Source organism: Coloeus monedula, assembly GCF_965178545.1.
Source record: "Coloeus monedula genome assembly, chromosome: 3".
Taxonomy (NCBI): Eukaryota; Metazoa; Chordata; class Aves; order Passeriformes; family Corvidae; genus Coloeus; species Coloeus monedula.
The window spans coordinates 44,501,430-44,513,254 of NC_138783.1; the positions used below are offsets into that span (position 1 = coordinate 44,501,430).

An 11,825-nucleotide genomic window follows, 5' to 3' on the forward strand; every position below is an offset into this window, starting at 1 on the left:
TTGGTTGCAACTAGAATATAGCATGTTAACACATGGTAACATTTGGAAAGCCGCAGTTACCCTGTCAACACTGGCAGTGTGGAGCCTTTCTCTTGAAGCCTTTCTCTTTCGCCGTACTGGTGTTTGGGGAATGAGAAGAGCATTGGCTAAGTAATAAAAATTTGGCCACTTAGAAATAAATAGTGACATCTGCTTGAAGTGTGCGTAGGGCTAAACGCCCCAAAAGGCATTTCAAGAAAGCAGCAAGGCTAGAATTGACCTTGCAATGGTCAATTGTCTAGCAATGAGAAATCAGTTTTCCATGTGTGATCATGTACCCTGAAAATGGGAGGAACATCAGAGCAGGTTGTTGTATCTTCTGTGAAAATACTGCATCTTCTGTTTTCTTCTAAGGATGCAGAAAGCCTGTGTGCTACCAGGCATGTAAAATACATGGTGCTGGCACTCTGTTGCCAGAGATACGCACCTGAAATACGCGGCCAGCTGGGGTTTGGAAAAAGCCCTAGATGAGTAACATGGGGATGGTTCTAGACTGTCAGCATTCATGAGAGTCTCTTGGACTAAACAGCTGCATCTTTCTTACCAGTACCCGCCAGTCATCACATGGCAGATCTTTTTATTCTTTCTTAGCAGGGAAAAAAAATCACTTCCCATCACACTCTCACTCATCATTTACCACATTTTGGGGCATTGAATACGAAAAGGTTGTATTTCATTTAAAATCTTGTGCTTTTTCTACTAAGCAGATAAATGCTTGTATCAAATATATTGTTTATATGTAATATTAATGCTGTATTTCTTCCTGTCGGAATCTTTTTTTTCCCCAGATGGAATATGTCCCCTGTCAAGTTTCTTATGCTACAAAACAGTTGAGTTATTTGAGTTATTACCCATTACTAAGAGCCATGATTCATATTCACTATGCAAGCATCTTCTGCTGTTTTAGATGTTGCCTAGTTTTTTTGTGTATTTTTCTTTCATAGCTTATCTGTTCTGAGGAGAGTGATATGTAGGAGAATCAACAGAAGGGGTAGGTGCCCTAGTACTAGGTACAACCTCCTTAGTAGCCTGAGGTCCATCTTTCAAACCTGCTTGGGATCTCTGGGTTCCGCACAGGAAAAGGGAAAGTACTTTTGGGATATGTGAGTGACAGATTGTGTATAACAAGAAGAAGCTACATAAAATGCTAAATATGATTATTTAGAAAGACTGAAGAGAAATCTGGCTTTGATAAGAACTTACATATAAACATGTAAACCATTCAAGGAAAGATACAATCTAAACTATTACTGGTGTTAACAAAAAAAACCAAACAAAACAAACCACCACCATTTTTGCTGTTGGTTACAAGATGACAGCAGAGGTCTTTCTGGGGTATGCTGCTAATATTTATGGAGAACCTGAGTGCTTGTACCGAATGTGGGTTTTCTAGTCCTTTGGGTACCCCTTCTCTTGATGGGCAGGGATTCAATGAGACAGTCCCATTAATGTGAGCTGCTGGAATTCTTTCAAAAGATGCTTCTTGCTGGCTTCCACAAAGAAATGAAGAAAGTCTGTCCTTACCGAGGAGCTCAGTTATGGGAAAGCCGTGGCTGTTCTTGGGTATAGTGCTCCTATTCAGTGGTGTTTAAAATGACCCCTTCAACCAGAGGAGTTCTGCACAGATGTTTTGATAAAATGGGGTTTTTTTGAACCACAGGAACATGAACAAGATCCCTTGTGTTAGTCTTAGAGAAATGGTGTGGAGCAGGAGGTTTTGATTTGTTTGTAGGGTTTTTTGAAAGTATTGCCAGCTGACTGCTGACTATAAGTTCAGATATCATCTATGGGACACCTTCTGCTGGACTATAACCACTTAAGACGTTTTTAGTCCTAAGTGCTTGGATTTTCTTCCTCAAGTCTAATGTTTTTAGAGATTAAACAAATTTTTTTATTTTCTTTGTTGTTTGATTTTTGGTTCTTATTCCTTGTAGATCAAGAAATCTTACGTAAATTAGAAAAGGAGAAGATTCTTGTGTTCACACCATCCCGGCGCGTGCAAGGGAGAAGGGTGGTGTGCTACGATGACCGATTTATAGTGAAGTTGGCCTTTGAGTCAGATGGCATCATTGTCTCTAATGATAACTACAGGGATCTAGCTAATGAAAAGCCAGAATGGAAGAAGTTCATAGATGAACGCTTGTTGATGTATTCATTTGTTAATGACAAGTAAGTCATTCTGTCTTTATGTGTGCCACTAAAATAATTGAAGAAAGGACAGTTTGACGATTTGTACGAATTTTTTAGTTTGCACCCAAATCATTAGGTACATGTAGGAAAACAAGAGGAATAGTCAATCATAGATTTGGTCTTCTGATTAAAAATACTCAAAAGTGTTTTTCTAGCAACATTTTTGTCTTTTTATGCTGTTTTTTCCTCTTTGGTGTATGCCAATGTATATTCAGTGTATGCTATGGTATAATATTCCAGCTCTGTTGATATCCTGAGCCAGCATGTTCCAGCTGTTGATATACTGTGCCTGTGGTTAGACTCCTAAGTCCTAGAGTCACAGAAAAACCCATGTTGGAATGAACCTCACGGGGTCTGTGGTTCAACTGTCTGATTAGATGCATCTATAGTAACTCTGTACCCCAGCCTACAGATCAACTGCAGTTGCAGCTGGTGGCTTCCTGTAGTGGGAGGGACTCAGTACCCCACCAAGCAGGCTCTTGTACTGAGGTGCCTGAATGCTGATGCAAGAGTCCTAGGCAGTCAGTACAGTTTTGCAAAGCTAATAGGGGTGTTTTAAGAAATGGCTGCTTGTATTGCTGCCCTTACTTTTGATTTTGGGATGGGTTATTTGCAGCCCTGCTTTGCTACAAAGCATCAGCTGAGCTGGACCAAAGGTGTCTGTAGCAGCCTGGAGGTGTCCACACAGTCTGTTCCTGTGACTTACCTGTCAGGCAGTACCTGCAAATTGCAGTACCTGCAATTTGACCTTCCAAAACTGCTCTCGGGGTACCCGGATTTAAAAACGACAGGATGGCAGGTTATGGTGTAGCATAGTCGTGAGGTTCTTGGTCATTGCATGAGGAGTGCAAAAAGGCTTGTTTGTTTCCGTAATACTTTTTTCTTTCTTTATAGATTTATGCCTCCTGATGATCCTCTTGGTCGCCATGGTCCAAGTCTGGACAATTTTCTTAGGAAGAAGCCTATTGTGCCAGAACATAAGAAGCAACCGTGTCCATATGGTAATTTGATTTAACCCATCAATTTTTTTTGTACTGGGACTGGGGACCAAGCTCCTGCTTTATTTTAACATTGCCAGAACTGTTAAAAACTCTTTAACATTGGTTTTAACATTGTTGTTTTAGCCTGAGATGGGTTGAAATGCTGAGCTGATGGTGGAAACCATAAGAGGTTTTTTCATGTGCTACTTAGAAAACATTTCTGTCTACTAGTTGAACTAAAGGAACAATTTAACTAATCATTCATTGGAATAGATCCAAATCAACACCTACAATTCTGCAGGTTCCAGAAGCCCTTTTCTAATATCATGAGATATTGAGCTTTTCTTCCAGAAAATTAATTGAGCTATCTGAAGGTTAGCTACTGAGCATTCCTACAGGCATCTTGACTGAGCTGAAACTTGCTGGCCTTATTGCTGTGGGACTTCCCTGTTAAGTTTTGTGCTTGTATATCGCCTTGGCCCGACACAGCAGGTGTGTAGACTCCCTGGCAGTGCCACATTCAGCTCAAAACGTGGCTGGTAGTGTTGGTCTGCATTCCCAGGGCATCAGCTGCAGAACGCTACCACTGCCTCTTTTTTCCCCACAAAACAGGAGAGGAGCTCTTAGAGCACACCCTGTGTTGCACCAAACCTGTCTCGTTTGCAAGATCTCTCAAATCAACAGTAAAACTTTAAATGAGGGGCATTTCTGTTATTTGATGGCTAACAGATCTTGTTTGAAGTTTGTTAAATCTGCTTATGTCTGTATTAACAGGGAAGAAATGTACCTATGGACACAAATGCAAATACTACCATCCAGAAAGAGGAAATCAGCCTCAGCGATCCGTAGCTGATGAACTTCGTGCCATGTCTAGAAGCACAGCTGCCAAAACTACAAGTGAAGGAGGACTGGTAAAAAGCAATAGTGTTCCCTGTAGCACTAAAAGTGATGGCACTTCAGAGCTGAAGCGTGCTGCTCCAAAGAGGCAATCCGATCCTAGTATAAGGACTCAAGTCTATCAAGACTTGGAGGAAAAGCTTCCCACCAAAAACAAATTGGAAACCAGGTCTGTACCTTCTTTAGTTAGTATACCAAGTTCCTCTGCTGGAAAACCCCAAAGTACTGCACCTTTAACTAACGGCCTTCCATCCGGAGTTCACTTCCCACCTCAGGATCAAAGACCACAGGGACAGTATCCTACAGTGATGATGGCAACCAAAAATCATGGAACACCAATGCCTTATGACCAGTATCCAAAATGTGAGTCTCCGGTGGATATAGGCTATTACTCCATGCTGAGTGCATATTCAAATCTCAGCGTATCTGGTCCGCGTAGTCCAGAAAGGCGCTTCTCCTTGGACACAGATTATAGGATTAGCTCTGTAGCTTCCGACTGCAGCAGCGAGGGGAGCGTCAGCTGTGGCAGTAGTGATTCCTACGTGGGTTACAGCGATCGCTCGTACATGAGCTCGCCTGACCCACAGCTGGAGGAGAACTTGAAGTGCCAACATATGCACCCCCACGGCCGCCTTAACACCCAGCCCTTCCTGCAGAGCTACCACGAGCCTCTCACACGAGTGCAGAGCTACAGTCACGAAGAACCAAAGCATCACCACAAATCTCCCATTCCGTACATGGCTGTGCATCTGCAGCATCCAGCAGTCGGGGCTCGTTCCAGTTGTCCGAACGACTACTCCGCATCTCAGAGCTCGTCCCATTCAAAGGCGCTGCATCTGGGGAGAGCGCTGGTGTCCACGAGAATAGACAGCATTTCAGACTCCCGTTTGTATGAAAACTCTCCGTTAAGACACAGAAAGCCTTACGCTGCCCAGGAAGGTCTGGGAGGTTGGGACAGGCAGAGTTACGGGATGGATGCCTACGGCTACCGCCAGACGTACTCCTTGCCCAGCAACCCCACGCAGCCGTGCTACGAGCAGTTTGCCTTCCAAAGCCTTCCCGAGCAGCAGGACCAGCCCTGGCGCGTACCTTACTGTGGAATCCCGCAAGACCCCCCAAGGCACCAAGACACCCGGGAGAAGGTTTACATTAACCTCTGCAACATCTTCCCCCCCGACCTCGTGAGGATGGTGATGAAGAAGAACCCTCACGTGACGGACGCTCAGCAGCTCGCTGCAGCCATCTTAGTGGAGAAATCTCAGCTAGGTTATTGAGACATGATGCATCTTTGTGGTGTCTCGTAGTTTTCAGCTCAGCGCTAACGCTGAGGGAGGTTTGCTACAATAGCATTTGGGATCTCCTTCTCAGCAAGGAGGTTATAGAGTACTCCGTTTATGTGAAATACTGTATCATGGAGTCTGTATGTATAGCCCCATGCATTGGAAGTACCAGATATGTTTTGTGTTCTAGTTTGAAAATTTTTAAATGGCTATTTTCACATCTGGAATATGTTCCAGTTTAAATTAATATATATATATAAAAAAATAATCTGTGGTCTCTGGTTATAATCTTTGGTGCATCAGGGGTTTATATGCAGCACTTTCTTATCATTGTTACATTTTGTTGGGAATTTTTTGTTTCATTTTTTAACTTGCTGGATGCTTATCCTTGGGCTGTGAGATAGTAACCCGCAGAAAGAGGATTTTGCTACTTCTGGCAGGCAATTTTCAAGCCAATTTTCAAGCCAAGTTTCTGAACTTTTTACACCACCATAAGTAAGTCTGATGTATGTTTGTTTGTTTTTGTGAGCTTTTTTGTGCTGTAATCACCTGTTTGTAGAAAACAAAGATTTACTACAGCACTGACTTCATTTTTTGAAACAAATAATTAAGTTACCAGTTAACAGTGAAATGGGTAACAATGTATTGGTAATTTATAGTATGGCACTTTTCGTTGCTTTCTTTGTTTTGCTTAAATAGTTACATGTTTTTGTGGATGCAGTCAATTAGTAAGATCAGATGCAAACAGAGGAGGAATTTTTTTTTTTTTTTTTACTAATCTATGGATATGGTAAAAGCCTTATTGCCTGATTTTCAAAGGTACTGAGAATTTGCAGCCCCCTTGGAAGCTAAGAGAAGCTGCAAATGCTCAGGATCTCCCCAAACCAGGCCACCCTGTTTCAGTTCCCGTGTGTTGTTACCCAGCTCTGTGTATTTCTGGTCAGTAGATGGGGACCTGAAATCGTAGGGCCCTGTTTAGTTGTTTTATATGTTTTTCCTTTGTATTGCTGCACAACTGTACTGGATAAAATATGCTTTTCATAAAATATTTACCTGTTTTTAAATGAATTTAATTATCTCAATGCAAGTTTTGTATTTAAGATACTGTTTGATTTTTCTTGCTATTTATCAAGGCTGGCCTGAAAAGGTTTTTGTGTGTTCAGGATATGCAACATTTATTAACTGCACTATGGTAATGATATTGTAGCTCAAAATAATAACTTAAACTTTTTTTTTTCTTTTTTGGCTGGGGAGGGGAGAGTTGTGGGGAGAGAAGATACCGTATGTGGTCCTGGAGTTAGTTTTTCGCTTTTTGCATTGTGTAGGCCTGATTCTTGCCACAAATAGTGTAGTTTTAGAAACAGACAAACCAAGTCTGTTTTAGCATTAGTAAGGGATATTTCTGGTTTAAAGTCATGGGTTTTACTAGCACCTCATAAGCTTTTATATATATATATATATATGAAAAATAGAAATAGTTTTTGCAATTGATGTCAGATGTACTTCCATGACGTGATCAGTTGCCGACAGTTTTAGGTTTCCATCCATTGTAACAATGTTCAGTGTTAAAAAAGTGTCACTAGTTTACACTATTACAGCTGATAATTTTGGTACACTTGCTGGAATTTTAAGTAAGGCCCTGAAGAACCAGAAAGTACCTTTTACTGTTGATACAAATTGTATCTTTTTAACTGAGAACTATTTTGATTTGTAGATTAGAAACACAAATGTATAATTATAACTAGTCTTTTGGGCAACATTTTATCCCTTATTTAAAAATTAGAGATTTCAGACATAGAATAGATTTAGGCAAGTGAAAGTAGGTATTTATTTAGGTGTCTGTCTCAATTTCACATACTAAAAGGAAAAAATAAACTATTGGCATCTTCTTCCTTCTAAAATCTTTGTAGTGGGAACTCACTAAAATAAAGGTAAAATGCTGCCTGAAAATGATGTCCAAGCACCTTTGAATACGAAGACGTTTTCACTACTTGTGTGACACCATGTGTTGCAGCAAGTAGGGTTTGGGTATACAGTAAATGCTTCTAAAGAGCATTGTGCTATAGACATATCCAATAATCTGAACCATGTTCAGCAAACCAACTCAGGACGTGGTGCTCCTGCAGCTTCCGCTGCCGGTGCGCTGCAGGTTCTGCCACTGCCTGTCCCCAAGGCCAGAGGGGCAAGGCCAGAGGGGCTCTACACCATCTGTCCTGCGTTGTCTGTTTAGGGAGAAGACCTCTTCACCTGTGGCAACAGTTTTTCCTGGATTTGGTTGGTGGCCATCTGTAGAGCATGTTTTAATGTAGAGATCAATGCAGCGCTGACGCTGAGGTTTGGACTGGGAAATGGGTCTCATCTTAGTTGTACGCTAAGATTTGGTTAAATTGAATTACACTGAAGTACTACACCATAGTGTAGATGCAGCTGTTTTAATAATGCAATTATTATGTTGGTGTTTTTAATGGGTTTCTACATTTATTTTTTATGTAGGTATTTACTTCTGCCAAAAGGTCAATTCCTTTAAGCATGAACTGAAATGTGCATATGTAAAAGAAGCGTTTTGTGTTTTTTCCCTGTGATGTGAGCACCAGGATGCTCCTGCCATGCACGTGTCACAGTCTGGCCTAGAGCAGGGGCTCAGCAGGCTTAGCCATTGGGATCTCGCTGCGGGGAGGTGTGTGGGACTGCGAGCTGCACTGCTCGGGCCTGAGATCCCACAGTCCATTGCCTCTGCACATATCCAGGGCAGTATAGAATCCCCAAAAGGGTGGTGATTCTTGTAATAGGTTCTGTGTTTTGCACCCCAGCACTGAAAATGCTTTAAAAATACAAGAGCAGGAGTAACTTGGTGGATTTTAATGTTGTGCAATGATGTGCTAGTTCCCCTTAGACTTGCTTATTTTGGGTAAAGGAAATTTACTGTGGACAAAACGTTTGCCTTGATACTTCCTTTTGTTTTGCTGTGTTAACAGATTGAGGAATTGTGTGTGAACTCCTCCATGGTGAGGAGACCAGTGTGTATATTTAACAACTTCTAAAGAGGACACCAGTAACAAACGTGGATGCAATGATACTGGTCAAATACTACCTTTGTCTGTGTAATTGCATTGATGCAAATAACTGAACTGTAACCTCCTGTGGTACTTAAATAGCAGAGGTAATTCAGTGATACTGTCTTGGCCCCAGCTGAGTGCCAGAAATGCAATGAACAATTTAGTACCTTCGAGTTAGAGCTGTCCCTCAGCTAAGAAGAGGGTAACACTTTTCCTTTGTCTTCAGTGCTTGGGAGTTGTTTCGATACCTTGCAGAAACTCTGCATTTTTAGATAAAATCCCAAGCTGTTATAACTGCATCAGTAATAGTATATAGATATACAGTATTTTTAATGCACATACATTAGGCATCTGCCCACAACTGTTTTCAATACAACAACCATATTTAGAGTTTTTAAGTATGTCCTGTAGGTAACTAACTTCGAGTTAAATATGCCCAGGGTATGACAGTATTAATCACTTCGTTGTCTTTTATTTCTTAAAATATGTGTAAGATATATATATATATATATTTGTGTATATATACACACATATATTTGGCAAGTGGGTTTAAGATACTGCTAATGGTCTGAGGTAAGATCATACCTTTCCAGGTGTCCCATTTTCTTTGGTATGTCTGAATTGTGGCTTGGTCCTCCACTGCAGAATACCTCTGGGGAGAGCCAAAAGCCTGATGTGTTCATGTGATGCCCCGAAAAGAGAAGGTGTGCCAGGCTGGGGAAGCCTTCGAAGGAGACCCCTGCAGCCTTGGCAGATGCAGACTGGTGCTGAGCTGTTGAGAAACTTCTGCTGTGAAAGTTTTAGCTAACGGTGAACACCTTTCCAAAAATATCAAAGCTGTCGGTGTAAACCAGAGTACCTCACTTGGAAGGGGACGCTGCAGGGGTTTGCTCCAGCAGGGCCAGCACCAGAGGACTAAATGCCCTGGGTGAGAGATACTGCAGCATCTTGACACAGTAAGAGACTACCAAAACTTTATCAGTTTCATCAGTCAATGGTTTGACCAAGGTATTTTCAGTGTGTAAAGCTTGAAAATTGAGACACAATGCTTTCCTGCTCTCTGGAGCATTTAGAAAAATACCCAACTGACTTTTCATTGCTACTGAAAATTTTAAATACTGTGCAATTAAAGAGACCATTTTTTAAAAAAATAAAAATAACTTAGAAATTATTTATTTTTATTTACAATGTGACTTGCTAATTTATTCCTTGCATTATAAGGCCATGGTGGAGTGCTGTTTAAGTTTTTTTATCACAGGAACTAAAACTGCTGAGAAGAAAACCAATAGATTTAAACTTTAAATTCTATGGCCTTGTTTTGTTTTCTGTAAAAGGGCTGAGGTTTTATAAATGTCAAATCACATTTTATATACTTTGTAAATTTTAGAGAGGCATAGTTTAAGAATCTTGTTCCAATTAAGTATGTTTGGGCACATTGTTTAGACTAACCATGTAACTAAACCTGGAATCATCTGTATTGAATGGTTTTTCCATCGAACCTTTTGCTCAGTAATGTGAGAGATGTTCAAATGTCACCTTTAGATGTTCTAGAATACATTTCTCAAGGTTTCATCGGAAGCTGGTGTCTTAAGCACCCAATCACACGGGAGATGCGCATTTGCGTGGGAAACACCCTACGGCATGCTGGGTTTTCCTTGCCGTGCTGGTGCACATCAGGTCTGTCAGAGATGTTTATAAAGGCACTACCGAATAGCCTGTGCCGTTCGTAGTTATCAGTGTGCTTGAAGTAATTTTCCAGCTTCCATTTTCAGGTCTTAAAGGGTTGTCATAACTTGTGCTTGGAGTGTTTATTACTCTGTCTACCCTTTAACCTAAATGATTGCAATAGTTCTCGTTCTGTCTCACACTCAATAGCCCTGGGAGGGCCCAGTCTCCCAAACACCACCACATACGCCTGACTTCAGCAGAAGTAGAGGCATGGGCCGGTGTTAGAGAAGCCCTGAGTCAGACTGGCGTGTATGTGAGTGCAGCAGGGCTGAAGCCTTGAGGAGCACAGCTGGAGAGCCACCTCCTCCCAAACAAAGGGGAGATCTCACTGGTGCTGACAGGTCATTCGGCCAGGATTGCCCTTTGCGGGTGTTGGGAACACCTACAGACCAAATTTTCTTAGATGCTTAAGCACAGCCATCGTCTGTGTTTCAAAGTATAACAATCTACTCTTCACCTTTTAAAACAAAACCTCTCTGCTTTTGTTGTAGAACCATCCTTTTTATTCTGGTCTCAGATAAATTAACCATGTGAGATTGGCTAGTTGGTTACTTCTTATTTATCTAAATGACATTCTTAATGAAACTGAAATTTAAAAACTGATCTCCCAGCATCCAGTAGAGTATCCTCCAAGGAAGCAGTGCAGATACAGCAGCAATAATTGTATTTTGTAGTTATTTTCCCAGTCATTATCTCTGTATTTGTGTTGAGTAGGTGAGATTTTAATATTGTCCTGAAGTCCGCTCTGGGAAAACCATTAGTTAAAAATAATGTTTGGGCTACTTGATAAAGCAGTTGTCAAGCCGGCTCTTCATTCCTTCACTGGTTGTTCTGTATTATTTCTGTGATGTGACTATTCACATCTTAAAACTACCTTTAAACCATACAAAAGAACATGTACATGGATTCTGCTTTTAGAGAAAAAAAAATAAAGATTCATTTTCCTCATTGATGGGCTGGTTTTGTTTCATAAAAAAAAAATCTCTAGAGCAGTTAGTGAGTTATAGACAGCTTTGTGTTCCTACCTGAATAACAAAACTGCTCACTTTGAGTAAATCGGAACAGTTTCAAACATAGAAGCATAGAAAGGTTTGGTTTAGAAGAGACCTCAAAGATCATCTAGTCCCAACTCCCTTGGCATGGGCAGAGACACCTTTCACTGGACATGGTCAGCCTGGCCTTGGACACCTCCAGGGAGGGAGCATCCACAGCTTCCCTGGGCAACCTGTTCCAGTGCCTCACCACTGTCACAGTGAAGAATTTCTTCCTAACATCTAATCTAAACCTATTTTAGTTTAAAACCATTGCCCCTTGTCCTATCTGCCCGTAGAAAGAGTCCCTCTCTCGTTTTTCTAATCCCCCTTAAGGTACTGGGAGGTGCTGGAAGGCCTCCTGGGAGCCTTCTCCAGGCTGAACAGCCCCCACTCTCTCAGCCTGTCTTCATAGGGGAGGTGCTCCAGCCCCCTGATCATCTCTGTGACCCTCTGGACCTGCTCATACAGGTCAACATCTTCCTTGAGCTGAGGATCCCGGAGCTGGACGCAGCAGCATTCCAGGTAGGGTCTCACCAAGGGCAGGATCCTCTCCCTTGCCCTGCTGGCCACAAGCAGGATACAAGTGGCTTTATGGGCTGTGAGCGCACACAGTTGACTCAT

General features: G+C 41.6%; 1 protein-coding gene across 1 annotated transcript in view; it reads left to right on the plus strand.

The window, feature by feature from the left end:
• ZC3H12C (zinc finger CCCH-type containing 12C) overlaps positions 1 to 11,104 on the plus strand; it is a 44,610-nt gene extending 33,506 nt beyond the window's left edge. The window contains exons 4-6 of the mRNA XM_082278714.1: positions 1,974 to 2,208; positions 3,124 to 3,230; positions 3,984 to 11,104. Of these exons, the coding sequence (XP_082134840.1) occupies positions 1,974 to 2,208; positions 3,124 to 3,230; positions 3,984 to 5,380 (1,739 nt within the window). The 3' untranslated portion in view covers positions 5,381 to 11,104. The remainder of the gene's footprint in view (positions 1 to 1,973; positions 2,209 to 3,123; positions 3,231 to 3,983) is intronic.
• Positions 11,105 to 11,825: the final 721 nt, after the last annotated feature.